The 19,194-nt window shown below is 37.8% G+C and overlaps 1 protein-coding gene across 4 annotated transcripts in view; it reads left to right on the top strand.

Annotated features, from left to right (window-relative positions):
• LOC129758070 (PHD finger protein rhinoceros-like) overlaps positions 1-19,194 on the top strand; it is a 44,976-nt gene that overhangs the window by 16,663 nt on the left and 9,119 nt on the right. Inside the window, exons 2-10 of one of the 4 annotated variants that reach the window (XM_055755501.1) lie at positions 12,580-12,718; positions 13,599-13,687; positions 14,171-14,365; positions 14,458-14,627; positions 14,697-14,978; positions 15,043-15,270; positions 15,831-16,724; positions 18,817-18,954; positions 19,019-19,143. In XM_055755501.1, the coding sequence (XP_055611476.1) occupies positions 12,691-12,718; positions 13,599-13,687; positions 14,171-14,365; positions 14,458-14,627; positions 14,697-14,978; positions 15,043-15,270; positions 15,831-16,724; positions 18,817-18,954; positions 19,019-19,143 (2,149 nt within the window). In that variant the 5' untranslated portion in view covers positions 12,580-12,690. Of the gene's footprint in view, positions 1-12,578; positions 12,719-13,294; positions 13,688-14,170; positions 14,366-14,457; positions 14,628-14,696; positions 14,979-15,042; positions 15,271-15,830; positions 16,725-18,774; positions 18,955-19,018; positions 19,144-19,194 lie in introns of those variants that run through there. The other 3 variants (XM_055755499.1, XM_055755500.1, XM_055755502.1) reach the window with 3 other exon arrangements.

Here is a 19,194-nt window from a genome sequence, read left to right as displayed (position 1 = left end):
ATAACAAAAATATGCTCACACGCTTATGATGTTAGTTTTTTCATGCTCTTTCACGTTGAAAAGGAATTTTTGATGAAACATCAATAAGTCACACAAAGGAAACCAATTTGCAAATCATAGCTTGTGGGGAATCGTGGGCCACATTTTGTGGGGTATCTTGGGCCACCTATATTTTGCTGTTTTTATACACATTCAGAACTTAAAATACATTATTACTATCTGTAAAATTTTCTTATGCCAAATGAAGAGTTATGAAAAATGTTTTGTCCATCTTTTCTAATACGATAGAGACAAACTTAAATCCTGTATATGGAATTTTGTCAAAACGTTCGCAACCCAGGTTTAACTATTCGATCATACACAACTCTCTTTTTTATTCCATCATCTGAAATGACTTTCAAATAACTAAAGGAATTATGAAATTTCAATTTTGGGTCAAATTATAAACTTTACGTTATCTTGTCAATTTGGATTAGGTGGCCCACGTTTCCCCACAGTTTTTCAAAACCCAAAAAAAATACTTTTTTTAAAACAGTCAGATTTCGGGAAATTAATGTATTTAAAAAATAAGAAAAAATGCCAAATGATACCTTCAAAATGTAGAAAACCTTCCCATTTATTTTTCTCTTTTTATCTTTTATAACAAAAAAGTTATGAAACAAAGAAAAAAAGTGACCCATGATACCCCACTCTTCCCTACATATTTAAACATTAAAGAAAAATTTTGATGGTCAAACTATGCCTAAAAACAAGTGTCCATAATTACTCCCTGTTTTGAAAAACATGGGAAATTATAAATAATCCTCTGTGAATCAGTGAGATAAATTTTAAGTAAAAATTTATATTACACTTGAAGATGCATTTGAATGTTAAACTTCTGGAAACAACATTTTAACTGAATTAACTGTGACAAGAGAGTAACATGATTGAACGCCCTTAGAACAGTTTCGAATATTCTCAGAAACGTGGATTTTGTGAGCTGTAGTAACGCACTTGGAATCTGTAACTTATGAAAAAATGATAGAATATCACATGACGAATGATTGATTGAAAAGTCCTGACACACCATTTTTTAATTTTTTGTAAACATGACTTAACCCATAACGCTTTTGTGTAGGATGTTTTTTTTATCATTTTAAAAAAAATGTAATGAAAACTTTAAAATAGAATCGAGTTCGTCGAAGTGTTCAATGATTTGAGTGTTATGGAACAACCAAATCAATGAAATATGATGTTAATTTTACTATATTCCGACGAAAATAGATAATAAAAGTCTGGAAAACCTTGAATTTTTGACAGGGAAAACCGGGAATTTCAAAATGAAAATGTTGTGGCCACCCTGAGGCTGATGTCATGCTGAAACAACTAGCAACGCGACCTACAACGCAACGTTCACACGACTAACCAGCTCTCATTTGATCTCCATGGAAATCGCGCAGACCTGTCATACTGGTCGCTTTGTATAGCGCGGCCAATCTGATGCCAATGTGTTTTGTAGCGCGACTAGTAGGAAATCCAATAGGAATATTGTTTTTTCTCGATTTGAAGCAGTGATTCCGGGTTTTAAGCACAATAGTACGAAGATCTGTCCGAAAAATATCTTAATCGGCGGGAAAATTTTCATGAATTCTTAGTTCCGGCAAAAAAACAAGGAATTTTGTCTGTTCAAATTTCGGCATTCTTGCAATCCGGGTCGTGATTTGATGAGTTTTTGATGGCTCCCGAAAGAAAGGAGACGATTCAAAGCATTATCAGATGTAGAGAAGTGATGATTTGTAGGGAATTTCAAAGTGACAGGTCGCGCCAGCATGACATACCAATGCGTTGCAACGCAATCTTATCACGGAAAATAAAAAAAAGGTAAAATTTACCTTTTTGCGAGGTGAATTTTTTCCACCCCTCTTTTGAGGTAAATTTTACCTTTTTTTCATTCACCTAGCAAAAAGGTAAATTTTACCTTTTTCGCATTCACCTAGCAAAATAGTAAATTATACCGTTGGTGGTGCTGGTTGGTTTGATTGTTTTCTTCAATAAGAAATAAAAAAATACAAAATTCTTTCAAAAATGATATTTATTGGAGATAAATAGGGACTGGTAATTCGGCTTCGCGTTCTTCTGAGCCGCTATGGCCGCTGAATACACCTGCGTTGCGTACATTCATGTCCTCCTCCGTTCGACTAATCCGGTCAGGTTCGGCTTTTCCGGCTGGAGGATGACGTGGAATTACACTTCAAAGCTCTATGGGTCGATCTGAAACAAAATCAATAGTATTATGACGAGCACCAGCACAACTAAATGATATTTAAGAACACTTACCATTCTATTCCGATTTTTACATATTAGGCACAAAGCAAAACTTTTTCCTAGAATGACAAAACAGCTTAACCTCAATGAACGGGTTCGGCGAATAGTTACTTTTATTTTAGAAGAATTGTACCGTTTTGTTTAGCTCAATCCAGGTCAATTACACCTCGCTACGAGGTAAGTTTTACCTTATTTGGATTTACCTTTTTTTCTAGGTGAATTATATTTTTTTATCGAGCTCAATTCAGGTGAAATTCACCTCGCTACGAGGTAAGATTTACCTTTTTTGGATTCACCTTTTTTCTCGGTGAATTGTACCTTTTTTCCAACCTCGATTCAGGTAAATTTTACCTCACTGTGAGGTGAGTTTCACCTCGAAGAGGTAGAAGTTACCTTTTTGGCTTTCACGAGCGTTCACCTTTGCTAACTCGGTAAATTTTACCTTTTTATTATTTTCCGTGTATTGGAACGTTGCGTTGCTAGTTGTTTCAGCATGACATCAGCCTGAGAACAACAAGCAGCGCGTCCAGCAAGACGTGTTTGCTTGCTCTCTGAGTAGATACGATGGGTGGTGATTTGCGCAGAGAGCAAAGCCGAGAGACAAAATAATGGTGCGTATCGCTGAATAACGAGTAAACTAGGCTGTAGGTAATATATAATGTTCTAAACATATTTTTATGACATTACAAGGTTTCTATTTATATCAATTTTATATGAAATTAATTTTAATTCAAACAACTAAGATAGATTTTACTTTTGGAGTGTCAAATTGACACTCTAAGTCGGGAAAGAGAGTTTTTTTTTTGTCCACACCCAAAATAATTTTCACTTGAAAAATAAGTGACATCTGTAGTAAATTCTCGCCAGACGTAATTTCATTTGAATTTTAAGTGATGGGTCAAGTGAATTCACTTAAGTGACCGGTCAAGTGAATAACACTATGACGTTCGAGAGAAATTTATCTGATTTTCTAAGAAAGTTTCTAGTTGATTATATCTTGCGTTTTTAAATAAAAGAACATTTATAGAACACCACTTCGATTTCAAATACTTACATTACGCTTTCGTCATACACTGAACCCAAATTCACTCTTAAAATACACATGATTTTTCACTTAAAAACAAGGATCCAGTGATTTTCTTCCATTCAAGTGCGACATATACATTTCACTAGGCGGTCACTTAAATTTCAAGTGAATTCATCCACATTCACACACACACATTAACATTCAATAAATTTATGGCGAAAGCGTAATGTAAGTATTTGAAATCAAAGTGGTGTTCTATAAATGTTCTTTTATTTAAAAACGCGAGAGATAATTAACTAGAAACTTACTTAGAAATTCAGATAAATTTGACTCGTACGTCAAAGTGTAATTCACTTCACCGGTCACTTAAGTGAATTCACTTGACCGATCACTTAACATTCAAATGAAATTACGTATGGCGAGAATTTACTACAGATGTCACTTATTTTTCAAGTGAAAATTATTTTGGGTGTACATTCATTGATTGGAAAATTCCATCGTTATCCCAAGGCAGATCGGTTACTGCGGATAGTGCGACTTCTAAATCTTCCCTGCTGCAAACCAGAAATCTGTCCGGTTCAACCCACAAACTGAAACATGATAACACCTTTAAATAACTTTTTCTTAAATCACGTTTAACACAAACTACCGCCAAAATCGCCTAGTAAAGAATTGGGAAAATCCAAATCCAGCATAAGCTTTAAACGCTGCTCTTTAAAATTTGCCATTTTGAACTCTGAAAATAAACACAATTACAATCCGACATTCACTTGAAATTCAGGTGATGGGGAAGTGAATATTTTTTCTCACTTCAAATTCAAGTGACGACTGAAGTGAATGTGGATGAATTCACTTGAAATTTAAGTGACTGCCAAGTGAAATGTATACGTCGCACTTGAATTTAAGAAAATCACTGGATCCTTGTTTTTAAGTGAAAAATCGTGTTTATTTTAAGAGTGAATTTGGGTTCAGTGCAGGCTTCCAGGGTTCGTCCATAAAAAAAGTAAAGTTGCAATATTAAAGAACTTTTAATTCATTTAGGGGGTCCCCGAAGAAATTTTTGTTTTTTGAAGCTTCTGAAAAAAGATACAAGCATTCAAACTTGCAATAGTGTCAAAATGACAATATAATGCGGATGTGGGTTAATAGACTGAGTCGATTTGGGGTCATTTTTGAATTCCTCAAACCCTGGGGTCTAAAAAGCTTCGTCGTGGTCGAAAACTCATCCATGATTTTTTGCAGAATTTTTAAGTAACGTTTACATGAGTAAATTTGAACTTTTAAATTTGTATGGGAAAATTGAATATTTTGTACTGAAAAATCAACATCGTTTTTGATTCTTCTGTGGAACCGAACCAGCTAATGGTTTTTGTGCCAATTTATAAAATTCTTTTAGGAAATTTTCCGCTTAACAACTTTGTCGAAGTCCATAACTTCGTATCTTATTAGGCAAAAAAGTTATTAGCAGTTTAATAGGGGTATGTCTTTTCGCATTGATAAACATCAAATTCAATTGACATCACTGCAGGGCGCCTTACGAGGTGTTGCATAACTACTTTTCATGCAATACTTCGCGAGGATCCAGCAGTGATGTCAATTGAATTTGATGTTTATCAATGCGAAAAGACATACCCCTATTAAACTGCTAATAACTTTTTTGCCTAATAAGATACGAAGTTACGGTCTTCAACAAAGTTGTTAAGCGGAAAATTTCCTAAAAGAATTTTATAAATTGGCACAAAAATCATTAGCTGGCTCGGTTCCACAGAAGAAACAAAAACGATGTTGATTTTTCAGTACAAAATATTCAATTTTCCCATACAAACCTAAAAGCAGCACGACGAAGCTTTTAAGACCTCAGGGTTTGGGAAATTCAAAAATGAACTCAAATCGACTCAGTCTAGTGGGTTAATGTCTAATAACAGGCTTTAAAAATAACGCAAGCAGACTTTTATGGCAAAATAATACTAAATTTTACTATCATGCACTGAAAGTAAAAGTTGGTATAATTTTGCCCGAATAAAGGTGGTACCATGCCAAAATTTGGGTTTAAATTTACATATACCGATACCACAATTATACCAACTGTAGGTTTCACTAAAACCTCAATAGGAATTCGTTAAGCCAAAACAGTTTAAAAACGCTTTTGAGAGTACAATGATGCCAAATTTAGGATGCATTGGGCGCCACAAAAAGGCATCATCGAGTACAGTTCCACCTGAATAAGGGCAAAATAATACCAAATTTTGCTAACAAGGCATGATTGCAAAAATTTGTATGATTTTACGAAAAGTAAGATAACTTTTTCCAAGTCGGGTATACAGGGTTGCTAGCGAACCGGGAAAACCGGGAATACCGGGAAAAACTTTGGAATTTCATCTCGCCACCGGGAAACCGAGAAAAAACCGGGAATTTCGGCACCTCACCGGGAAAATTGTGATGCTTGAGATTTTTTCACGGAATTTCAAAAATATTTTCAAAATTATTTCTTAATTTTTGTATAGTTTTTAACAGTCTTGATCATCCGGCAACACGGTTTGTTAAAGTTCGGTCGAACCCAAGACTGCGTTGCTTTTTAAAGAGTTTTTTCTCGGTGAAACGGATAATTTAAAGCGTGTGAAGTGGATAGTTTGTTGCCCGGAATTCCAGTTCTTCCGTATTCGGTGGAGAAGTATCGTTTCGTGATCTTTCCGGATAGTTATCTGGATTTCTAATCGTTGATTTTCAAGTCAGCCCCACGAGGGCTATCAGTCAGCTTTTATACCAGTTGTTATACTACTTGATTGGAAACTTGCATACAACATCACTTAAAGTGTAGAGAGAGAGGAGTCGGATCAGCTGATGGCTGACATCTCAGATCCCCCCGATGGGGGATCCAGAGTACCTAGGTGGATGCTTGGGCCAGATGACTTGGGTGAAATGCGAACATTACTTATGCAAGCTGTGAAAGAGAATGACGACGACACGAAAGAACCCAGACTTCCATCAAAACCCTTTTTAATAGCCCAAACGGTTCAACTGACGATTGGTTATGAAGAAGCCAAGAGAGTTCAAGCCACAAAGGAGGCTAGGGGCGCTAAGTATATCCTAAGGACAGACTCGAAACGAATTATGGAACAACTTCTAAGCATCAAATCTCTGGTAGATGGCACTTCAGTAGAAATCATCCCTCATCCCACATTAAGCTATGTTCAAGGAGTAATTTTCGATATTGATACGATTGATGAAAAAGAACAATTCATTCTCGAACAGCTTCAACCTCAAGGTGTCACAAAGGTTAAAAGAATTACCAAGAAAGGAGAAGGCTCGTCAAGGGTCAACACCCCTCTCCTAATATTAACCTTTCAACGAACAGTGCGACCAGATTTTATTTATGTAGGATTGCTCCGTGTAAAAGTTCGTGCTTTTTACCCGTCGCCGTTATTGTGTTTCAAATGCGCTGATTATGGCCACGGAAAAGACAAATGTCCCGCCAAAACACCCGTTTGTCTAACATGCTCCGGAAACCATGAAATCGATAAAACACAATGCGAAAGGTCACCATTCTGCAAGAACTGCAATGGAGATCACGCTCCCATTGCTAGAACATGTCCCAAATACAAAGAGGAAGAGAAAATTATCAAAATCAAAGTAAATCGAGGCATATCTTTTGGAGAAGCTAGAGCCCTAATCCGTGAAGCCAACCAAGGTACCTCCTTTTCAAGCTTAGTTAAACAACGTCTATCGCAAAACACTGACGAAAAGGACAAAATTATTCAAATGCTACGTGATGAACTACTGGCAGTACGAACTGAACTTAAATCTCTTAAGGAATCTTTAGTTGATCAAACAACAACTCAAAAATCAACTCCAGTCGATTCCAGACTAACTGACTCTTTTAACACACAAAATTCAAACTCAAACAAACAAATGGGACGAAGTAGCAATCCAGACTCTTCTTGCAATTCTAATAACAGTAAAGAACCGAATAATCCCTCGCAAAGACTCTCGAGAATAGACGGCTACCCAAAAAGTAAATCTGAAATCCTCATGCGTAGCAGAAGTCAAAAACGACTGATAAGTCCTCCAAAACCTGAAAAATCTTTAAAAAAGGGTAAAACTATGAACTCTAAACAATCATCAGCATCTCCCCCTATGGAATTCTAATGGCTAACTTCGATAAACTTGAATCTGGTAACAACAATCGCCTGTACCCGGACCATGATACGGATTTTTATATTAGCAACCATCCATCAATTATCAACCAAGAATTGAACTTGGAAAGATTCCCGAATGCAGTCACAACAAGCTCAAACGCAGTCACGCCTACTGCTTGTAGATCCTGCATCAATCTTGATGCAAAAAACAACGTACCACGAACACCTATCGAATCCGATAACCAAGCCCACCACCCGACAATATCGCTTCCGGAAACTCGACAAATATCGATGACTACCACCGAAGAGGGTACCCAATCTTTGTTCGATGAATCCAGACCAAGAACGAGAAACCAATTCTCTCAGGCAAGTATCTCTCAATTTATTGTCTCCGATAGACTGACTGGCCTTGATTATTCCCCAGCCACAGATATACAACAACATCGCTTATCGGAAGAACCCGCTGTAGAAATATTTCGAAACGATTATAATGATGAAATCGTGTCATATCCTGTGGAGGTTCAGGACACCCACTGTAGCCAGCGGGTCCATCCTACACCAGTTCCAGACGTCGGTCACTCAACATCATCCACCTTGTCTTTCGGTGCAAGGCTCGATGACAACTGGGGGCTCGAAACCAGATCTAACATGTCCACACCAGACCACAACGCTTCGTTGAAACATCGTATAGCCATTCAATGGAACATGAATGGATTCTTCAACAATCTAAGTGACTTGGTTTTGCTCACCAACTTCAATCCCCCAACTGTACTTGCTATTCAGGAAACCCATCTCCGGCCAAATGCAGAAGGAAGCTTAGTCAACACATTACGGAACCAATACACTTGGAAAACCTCAGCAAAAAACAACATTTATCAGTCCATCGCTCTAGGAGTCCTTACAACCGAGCTCCATCATCAGATTCATTTGGACACTCCTTTCTTAGCACTGGCAACAAAAATCGAAGATAAATTGCCCTGCACAGTTGTTAACATCTACGTAACTAACGAACCACATCCGAGCTTTGAAAGTGACTTCTCTGACCTGGTTAACCAACTCGAAGCACCTTTCTTAATTCTGGGAGATTTTAACGCCCATCACAGGAATTGGGGCTGTGACCGAGATGATCCCAGAAGTAAAGCTATAGTCCGTGTATGTGAGCAACACGACTTGTTTGTAATGAATGACGGTGGTACAACCTTTTCAAGAGGCAGCACATCGACAGCAATCGACTTATCGATATGTTCAAGCGATATGATAGGAAAAATAAACTGGTTTTTACACGATGATCCTCGAGGCAGTGACCATCACCCAATTGAAATTATTGGTAATAAAAGCTTTCCTCAAACAGGTAGACGACCGCGATGGCAATTAGACCGAGCTAACTGGGTTGATTATGAAGCCGAACTATTGGCACTTGTAGATCGAGACACTCAGTATTCACCTAGCCAGATTGGCAACTTCATCCTTGAAGCGGCAAATAAATCCATACCAAGAACTTCGGCCAAACCAGGTCCACGTTCAGTTCCATGGTGGAATGTGGATGTAAAACTAGCCATCAAAGAACGTAGGAAAGCTTTGAGAGCCTGGAAACGTGTTTCCCCTGATGATCCCAATCGAGATGCTTATCTACAAGGTAATCTCCCAACCTTCATAAAGTCTTTTCTAGGTAAAAGAATTTTTCAAGTATCTGTGGGAAGCACACTCTCCGAAGAATTCATCGAAGAAAATGGGGTTCCACAAGGCTCCGTCCTAGCAGTAACGCTATTTTTAATCGCAATGCAAAATATTTTTACGATCATCCCCAAGAATGTGAATGCGCTTGTATATGCAGACGATATAGTACTAGTTGTTGCAGGGAAAACACCTGGTCGTGTGAGGATTACCCTGCAAGCAGCAATAAGGAGTATCGCACGATGGTGTACATCCGTAGGATTTCAAATGGCACCTGAAAAATGTTCAATGACGCATATCTGTAGTCATAGACATGTACCATGGTCGCGAACTGTAACTGTTGAAGGTAAACAAATTCCTTACCATAAAACTATTAAAGTTTTAGGAGTTACCTTGGATCGAAACCTATCTTATGTACCATACTTCCAACGAATTAGAAACGACATTCAGTCCAGTATCAAATTGATCAAAATACTGGGTAGTAATCATTCTGTTAATAACAGGAAAACTATTCTAAATATTGCCAACAGTTTGGTCACTAGCAAATTAACATATGGTATTGAACTGACCTGCAGAGTAGACGAAACGTTAATTCAACAATTTGGCCCTCTTTACAACAAATCGATTCGTATTGCTTCAGGGCTCTTACCGAGTACCCCTATTCTTTCTGTATGTGCTGAAGCTGGAGTTTTACCCTTCAAGATGATTCTGACCAAAATCATTGCGAATAGAGCCGTTCATTATCTCGAGCATCGAAGTAGAAACCAGTATACTCCTAATCAAGTCGATATCGCTGCCTCTGCCAACCGATTGTTAAATGAGGTTACTGGGAATACCCTCCCACCAGTTTTACGTTGTCATCGAGTTAGCGATCGTGATTGGTTTGTGCCGAAACCGAAAATAGATTGGAGTATAAAACACAAATTGAAAGCTAGTGATCCAGCATGGAAAGCACAAGCTACGTACAACGAGCATATTGCACAGTTCAGTGTTCACTCAAAGCTTTACACAGACGGTTCCAAAAACAGCGAGGGAGTGGGCTTCGGGATTGTCACACCGACTGGAAACTTTTCTTTCAAACTACCGAATATAGCATCTGTGTTCACCGCCGAGGTTGCTGCTTTGAAAATCGCTGTTGAACATGCAACTGAACTTGCCAATCCGATTGTTATCTTAACCGACTCGGCAAGTGCGCTACAAGCCATCGAAAAGGGATCAAGTACCCATCCTTGGATACAGGCCATTGAGAGCGAAAACTTAAGCCAAATAACCTTCTGCTGGATTCCCGGGCATAAAGGAATAAAAGGTAATGAGGAAGCAGATAGAGAAGCTGCCAAAGGCAGAAACGGCCGTGTCTGGAGCAAGTTTATTCCGAAAATGGACATTAAACGACATATTTTATCCACGATCTGGCTAGCTTGGGAAACACTGTGGTTCAATGAGAGACAGCTTTTTTGTAGGAAAGTAAAAGGTTCAGTAAGTGTGTATGAGGATCGGACACATCGTAGAGAACAGCAAATTTTGTCACGTTTAAGAACTGGTCACACGAAACTTACACACCTCCACTACCTTGACTCGAGTTGCCGTACCCGTCCAACATGTGAAATTTGTGAAACGAGCCTGACTGTTGAACATATTCTCGTGTGCTGTCCGCAGTTTCAGATCTACCGAGAAAACCTGGATTTATCGACGTCTATCCGAGAAATTTTAAGCAACGACAGAGAAGCTGAAGATAAAATTTTGAACTTTCTGAAAATGAGTCAGCTGTATGATGCAATCTAATGAAAAATCTATAAGAGACGAATTAACTGAAAAAGTTAAAAGTCTCTCTAATTAAATAAAAAAAAAAAAAACAGTCTTGATATAGATTTATCTCATAAACGCATATTTTCGTTCATTACATTCAACAAATTGCGGAGCAATATGAGATCTCCGCAAGTGTACTTATGCTCACAAGCATAACTCCAATGTTATAAATTAAATAATGAAACTATTATCGACAAAACTACAGTTGAACCTGGATAAGTGAGAGTCCAAAAGACTGAACATTTTTTCTCGTTTATATGTCTTATGTAAAAATTGTATCGAAAAGAAGCTCCTGTCAAAATCTGAGGTCTTTACTCTGATACAGAATAATATCTTATACTCAAACGATTAAAGTTCAGCTGTCTTATACACAGTTTTCTATATTTTCACGAATCTAGTTCAAATCCCTAGGGCACTACTAAGTTACTCTTTTGTATAAAAAAACAATTTGTTCTAAAACATGTCTTTGGATTTGCTTAAAAATATAACTGCATCCAGAAAATAACTAAATATTTTCCTGCAATCTTTTAAGTTTAAATAGGCAAATCCCCATTCAAATTGATAAGCTGATTTGATATTATGTTTTGATGTATTTTTTACATATTTCTATGTAAACTATACATTTTTTTCTAGAGCTCTATAAAAATTCTAGAAAATTTCACAGTGGCTGGAAAATGCTACAATATAGTTTCAATATCAATTGACCTCAATTTTTTTGAAAAAAAATAAAACTATTGAAATTGTTGAGTCAAACATCGAATAGGCACCAATTTCGTTAGATTCGTTTTAAAAAAAATCATGAAATTTGAGGCCCTTTACAATAAATTTTTTATTCACCATGATTTATATTAAAAAACGAGTATATTGAATGGGAAAATCATCATTCATAACCGGGAAAAAACCGTGGAAAAACCGGGAAAAACTTTGGAATTTTAAAACGAAAAATCGCTAGCAACCCTGATACGGTATACATTTCCGGTATAAATTTCATATTCATTATTATTGTCGATTAGCGACAAATAGTTTCATCTGTATTCAATCCTATTCAACTATTTCAAATTTTTGTTGCCTACCCAAAGGCCTTTTAAATTAATGTCTGAAAAATGTGCTCTTAAAGAAAATTGAATTCAATAAAAAAAAAGTTTGAGGAAGCTAGTTTGTTGAAAGTTTACACACTTCATAGTTGTTGTTGTTGTTTTAATTTCACGACTTCGATTTCAATTTGAACTGTTGTTTAACTAGTATTATTTTTTGCCCATTGTAATTGTAAGTATCAAACAAAAATTGTGAATTGGCAAATATTAAGAATCTGCGAGCTTGGAGGTTTCCTATTAGAAGACCGCCCATTTAAAAGGGATTGTCCTGCAAATTATTTACTATTTTTACGATAAAATCAGCACAGTGGTATTTATGGGAAGGTCAATTGATAATTAACGCATAAATTTATTATGTGGTAATCTGGAATTCCGAAAGACCATGTGGAAAACCAAGAATTGAATTAGAGTGCTCACATTCTTTGCACTTGCTAATATTGAGGGGACTAATTGATTGCTATTCGTAGATCTGTTTTAACAGAAATTTTCTTCAAATTTATTTCTTATACCGTTTTCTTTTCTCGATTTCCACCAACAGATCAGAGAAGATACAGAAACAAATCATTCTGTGACTTCTCTCTGGCTGTAGTCGGCGCATAGGGGAAAACGACGGAATACCAAAATCTACCTCTATTAGGATCCAAAGGGCATGTTTTCCACTTTCATTGGACTAATCGGTAAGAGAATTATTTCAGATATATTCATTGACTGTTGGAATTGGTTCGTGTTTTATGTAAAGGTTACACATCTAAACATGTCACACATCCACAACACATCGAATCCTTCAATGTTATTCACCTATTTCTGCTTCAATAATTAGTTTGATAATATATCCTAAGTGTAACCAGATCAACATAATTTTCACCATTTCTCATACTAATTTTCTAGATAAAAAATAATCATCGAGTAAAACGACAATGTTGAATCTAATGCTTTTTTCGTTACTCTATCAATTGTTTGTTTTCTTCTGACACCTTTTTTCGAGTTGTTGATAGTTCCGAACGACAATACTTTTTTCTGTGACCACGAACGAGCCAAAACATTTTTTTATTCCGTTGAAATTTTCCTTCTGTGCACTTCTACGTGGAATTTAAATTCACTATTCGATTCCCATCGACTCCTGACTGTAGGCCCCCGCCCAACACGCTTATCGTTTTTAAAGATTTATGATTTCGTTTTGATTGATTCTTTTTTTCGTCCCTGTTTTTCTACTTTTGTTATGATTATTCCCACTCGGCAACTGGGAACAACAGCGTGGTGCTTTCGTGTCGGCCAGGATCCCTAAACTGGTGGCCTGGCCGGGAGCCCTAAGAAACAAACTAGCAGAATTGGTTCCTTTTCCGTTGTTGCTTCCGTTCACCCATCAAAACACAGCCCACCTGAAACCATCGCCATCCAAAGCTCTATCGCTAAATCCTTACCAAAACACACCGACACAAACAGAAAAGCGCAAAACGGACGAATCTGTAGAGAGACAAATATCCTAGCAAAAGAGACCACTTTCAAGAACGGAAACTGATCACAGCTGAACCGTATTGTTATTCATGAATTTTATAGATATTCAATCATGGTGGGAGGTGCCCTGCATTGCACACTTCTGTTCGTTGTTTAGTGGCTCCTTTCAGTTGCCGGATTTCGACATCGAGGTAAGTGGATTTAGTTTCATGTTTCCCCCTACTCTTAAGAAGGCCGGTGGGATGTAGTACTGTGCAAGGAAGATTGGTGCAAGTTTTGCATCGTTTTGTTGTCGTTGAAGAGGGGAACACCAGGGATTAATACCAATAGTAAACTGGTTGGTACATTTGGCATACGAACGTTCATTAAAGCGAAATTACTTTCAAGTATAAACTTCTGTGGGTCGAAGTTCAAGGGTTGTCTTGAGACTAAAGAGAAGTTGATAGAAATGTTTGTTCAAATGTGACTTGCAATGTCGCTGTTTTAGCTGTTGGAGCCATACAGGATCCCTCCATTTACCAGGGGTCACAGTATGCATGCTTCTTCCAGTTTGTGTCATCGGGAAATTTACAATTATTGTTAGATCAAGTATATCAGTACTACATCCATCGACATTCTGTACCTGAATCAAAAGTGGTAGCTCAATCATTAGTAACGAAAAAATGTATCTGCAGGATCTCGAGGAAGCTCTGCTGACCGATGCCGATACCGAGAGCGAGGTTGATTTGAAAGTCTACAACGCCCGTCTTTTGCCGGATCTCATCGTTGCAATACTCAAGGGCTGCGACACGCTTAGTCAAATTGTTTCGCACATTAGCCCCAGCAACTATCAGATGTTCCTGAGACGTCTGTTTCGCCAGAAATGTCAGGTTAGGCTTCGATAGGAAAATTTTAAACAACTCCTTATGCCTGGAGGACTTTATCAAAATTGGTACTAAGGTGCTCGTTCGTCTTCTTCCAGGAACATAATATTGATAATCCATTCAACGAGGATACCGACTTCGAGAAGCTACCACTCCGTACCAAGATACTGATCTTGAAGTATTTGTGCGACTTTCGTCTAGATTCAGCAGACGTACTCTTCAAATTAGCCAATCTCGAGGCGGACAGCTTACGCGTTGAACCATTAGGGTATTTTTCTAAATGCTAAATTATGTTCCTTATATTTTTAATAAAAAAATATTATCCCACCCAAAACAGATACGATAGTAAAGGTTCTGCGTATTGGTACTTTTTCGGTACCCGACTGTACCGGGAAGATTACGACGTTGCAGCTACCGGAAAAGGCAACAAATCAAGCTCCAAGCAAGGCTCTATTTGGCAGGTCATTTGCTTCACGGAAGAAGACTGGCACAATTTGGCTAGCAAGTTCAACAAGACACGAAACGAAGACGAGCGTGCTCTGCATCTGCAGCTGGTAGAGAACTTCCTGCCTAATATCCCAAAAATCTTCCGTGATAAAGAACGTGAAAGGCGTAACAGGTACGTACTATGATTGCGAAGCTTTAGAGAATATTTGAAAAATGAATAAATGTTTTATTCACAGATTACTAGAACGACGAACTTCGTCGCGTATAAAAGTTTACGAGGAACGTCGTCTTGCCGACCACTACCGGCAACAGGAGATCGAAGAAACTAAAAAAGCTCTGCTGAGGGAACAAATCAAGGAAAAACGTGCTGCAGCCCCGTTGAATGAAGCTCACTTGGCGAAAGAAAGCGTCGAAGCAACCCGAGCAAGGCTAGCTGAAGCTCGAGCAAAGCGGGCCGAACGACGGTTAGGAGCACAAGAAAAGATTTAAAGCTATTCTGATCACGAGCAAGCAAAACAAGAATACGCCATAGAGAGAGAGACACAGTACGCGAAAGGCATTTCAAGAAATCACACATTCATCCAGCACCGTCCTTCCGCATTGAACAAAACAAAAACAAACTTAAGCTAAATCACATACAAGCAACACGCTCTTGAAACAGAAAAAAATCTTCCAAAAATACTCTCTCTACGTGTATTTCTCGTGGAGCGCGCCACTGAAAATGAATGCAACTTTTCTCGATCATCAAAATCAGAAGAAATATCTATTTAATCGGAGAGATCCCTCCCCGTAACCGAATAGATGTTGCTTTCTTTCTTCTATCGTTAGTTGCTGTATGTATGCATGATGTTTGATCATCATTTCATTATCATTTTGTAGTAGATCAGCCAATTAATCGTACATTATTATTTTCATTGCCCGTATCATTCTAAGTTTTCGGTTCAGGCTTTTTATCAGTAGTTCATTCGAAAGTTTTTTGTTTATAAATGAAACTAATTTAGAGTATTTTCCTACTTCCTTTCAGGTCACGCTCGAACTCGGTTACAAGTATAGTATCAACCTATGCGAGTTCACCAGAACCTTTCACGAGTGATTTTATTTTTCAGCAAAAAACAAGCGAAAATCTAGTTGCAAATACTTTTAACAAGCATTCAAACTCAAAACACTCGGTTCTAGATACGATCGATCCTAAGTTCACTAACAACAACAAGTACCACTCTCCGGCTTCCCCATCGTCTGAGCTCGGCTCGGAACAAACAACTACTGCGGACATTCTAGTGCACTCGTCATCGTCGGGAGGTTCCTCTAAGCAGGACCCAGAAGAACCCGATCCGGACGAAGACTGTGACGAACCACATGTGCAAACAAATAGTGTAAGGCTAGATAAGCTCTTGAAGAAGAAAAGTGTCAGTGTTAATAAGGCTTTTTCGCGAGCAATTAGTGTTGCTAGTAGTGATACTACAAGCAGTGGCATAAGTAGCCGAAAACGCACGGAACCACCGGTTTCGCCATCAAAAGAGGAAGATCCGGATATCGTTTCGGTTGCACCTCCTACACCGGAACCCTTTCCATCTGCTCGGGAAGCAAATGAAAAGGATTTGTTAATAACGAAGAAAAAATCTAAACGATCGTACAAATCTCTTAGTGCCGAAATTGAAGGTCTATTGCAGTATAACCGTAACATGGCTCCAACGACGACCAAATTGCCTGGTCGGCAGACCAATAATTCACTTTCGTCGGTTACCGAGCCAGTGATACTGCCAATAACAGAACCTCCTCCAGCTAAAGCCAGTAACTCAGCAAACGTTAAATCTGTTGAAACCGTCAGCACTGGCAAAGAAAGTAGCGCATCTACCGGAGGAGGAGGAGGAGGTGGCGGCAACGGAGGTCGTAAGAAAAAGAACAAAGCCTCGGATGTGTGAGTTTTTTCTAAAACTTTTATTTTCTAAAAATCTGTGCACCCTTTTTTATACTTACCCTAACAGCGCGATGTATCATTAACACTTCTGTTTAATAAAGCTTGGTTTGGATTTTCTTATAAAATAATTATAAGTATTTTATTTTTGGTCTTATGTCAGAAAAAATTATCACTTTTTTTTATAAATCAATCATTGTGTTGTGTTTTTCCACTTGATCACTAAATTCAAGTATTCCAACTACCTAACCAATCAAGAAACCAGTTTATCAAAAAAGGTTAGATTTTCAGAGGATGTAAGGAAACAAAAAAAGTAAAAATGTTGTAAAAAGTACTGACTACACGTGCTGAATGAAAATCCGCATTCCCGGCTTTCTAGTCCGTATTACTGACTTTGCTAAAAGAGTTTGACGTACAAACTTCTGCATAGCTTCGGTAGGCTGTGATCGATGAAAGCTGACGCGTTTTTTTCTGTCACCGAAAAATAAACAATCTCTCAAATATGTGAATTATGCTTCAAATTTTATTAAGTGCTGAAGACTATTTTATAAGCAGTGATTGTAGTTTGGAATAAAACGACGCCTTGGTTAGCTTTTTCCTTAAATTAGAGGAACTGGTGACCTGCCACACAGTGATGCAAAATTAGAGTCTGACGTTTAATAATGATTTGGTTAGACCGTTCTTGTTTTTTTCCACATCTTTTGATTCGCCTTTTCGAGTTTTGCAAAATTATAGTAAAAGTCATTTTAAGATAACTCGCGGACTTTGCCGGCGTCGTTATTGGTTCGTTTAAAGTAAAAGATGCTCATAAATGTACAATGAGATTGTATCGCTTGCTTCCAGCAATCTTTCATTTGGTTAATTGTGCATTGTTGACTATCTTGAATGAATCACGTAGTGCAACCATTATGCCTTTGGCCAGGAGGGGGCGCAGGTGGATCGCACTTGATAGCAAGTTTAAGCTCAAACTCAGACTTCTGCAGCATAGTTGGTGATGCATTGACCTAGAAAGCCGAAAATTGCGAGTTCATATCTTGTACAGGGCAGTCGGTTATCTTTCCAACATTTTCCAAAATTTGAATTCAACGTTAATTTAAATCGTCTTAAGATCTTACCTTTTCTATTACTCATTTTGTAATTAAACAAATAGTACTGAAGATGTTAAGTCGTAATATCCTTAACATTTTAACTAATCCTCACATAGGGCCCTATTACATAAGACGAGTCACGAGTCATTTTCCCGAGTGAGCCATTTTGTTATTTCAGTAGTCGAGTCGAGTCGAATTTCAGTCGAGTAGCTCGAATAGCCGCCATTCGGAAACTTAAATTAATTTGAACAGTTTCACTCGACTACCGCAATACGACATTTCGCTCGACTCGACAGTGACTGGAGTCGAGTCGAGTTACTCGGCTCGTTTTATGTAATGGGGCTTATAATCGAAAAAAAAATCTCAATGCTCGTTGACATTAAAATGTAGTTTCTTTTTGTGCAAATCCGACTATTCAGGAAAGTATTTGAAACAAGTTTCAAAACAGTCAGTAAAATAATGTAACTCAAAAAGGTGGCTACAATTTTTCTACCTAAATTCTTGAAACTGCCATGTTTCTGTATACAATTGGCAATTATACCTACGTTTCTAGTTTTGTTATAGACATCTTCAGCTTTTTTTCTCAGCTTATTAACTTTATTTCGTATCAATATAATCATGCTTATGTAGTGCTTTTTCCATTCATAATTATATGCTCAATCTACAACAATCCGTTAGTGATCAGTATTTAACTTTCATCTTTCTTTTTTGTCTGTGAATATTTGATTCCCGTGTGCACATACGATATGGTCCTGGCGTCGTGATAAAAAAATGCACCTGTAAAACCCACATGCACTGTTGTGTCGTGTTAACCAAAAACTCATCCGTTCCTGTAACAATAACACCCGGAAACTGGCCAATCGTGTGATTCGTATATCATTGTATAAATCGATACTTTAAAAAAAATCATTACCATCACCCACATGTACTCTCGTGCTACGGCTTGCGTTACCGAAATCCAATAGTTTTATAACAACCACCACATCCACTTTGTTTACATCATTTAGTTTCACCGAATCCGAAGAGGTCTTACAAATCGGGATGCACAAAGTCCTGGAGAGTATAAAAAACCATGATGACGCCTGGCCATTCATGGACCCTGTGGACGAGGACATTGCGCCGCGATATTATTCCATAATAAGACGGTAAGTAACTTCCGTAAACCATAATAAATGCCTTCTTCAGCTCATTTATTCTTTCGATTTACAGTCCGATGGATTTGCAAAAAATGGAGGAAAAGCTAGACGATGGAGAATACCTTTCGTTTGCAGACTTCCGTAATGATTTCAAATTGATTGTCAACAACTGTCGACTGTATAACGGTCAAGCGAATGGTGAGAGAGTTCATTAGATGTTTTCATAGCTTCCTACAGATTTAACTTTTT

The sequence above is a fragment of the Uranotaenia lowii genome, chromosome 3 (genome assembly GCF_029784155.1).
Source record: "Uranotaenia lowii strain MFRU-FL chromosome 3, ASM2978415v1, whole genome shotgun sequence".
Taxonomy (NCBI): Eukaryota; Metazoa; Arthropoda; class Insecta; order Diptera; family Culicidae; genus Uranotaenia; species Uranotaenia lowii.
The sequence above is the reverse complement of the archived record's forward strand: the minus strand, read 5'-3'. Positions and strand labels throughout refer to the sequence as shown.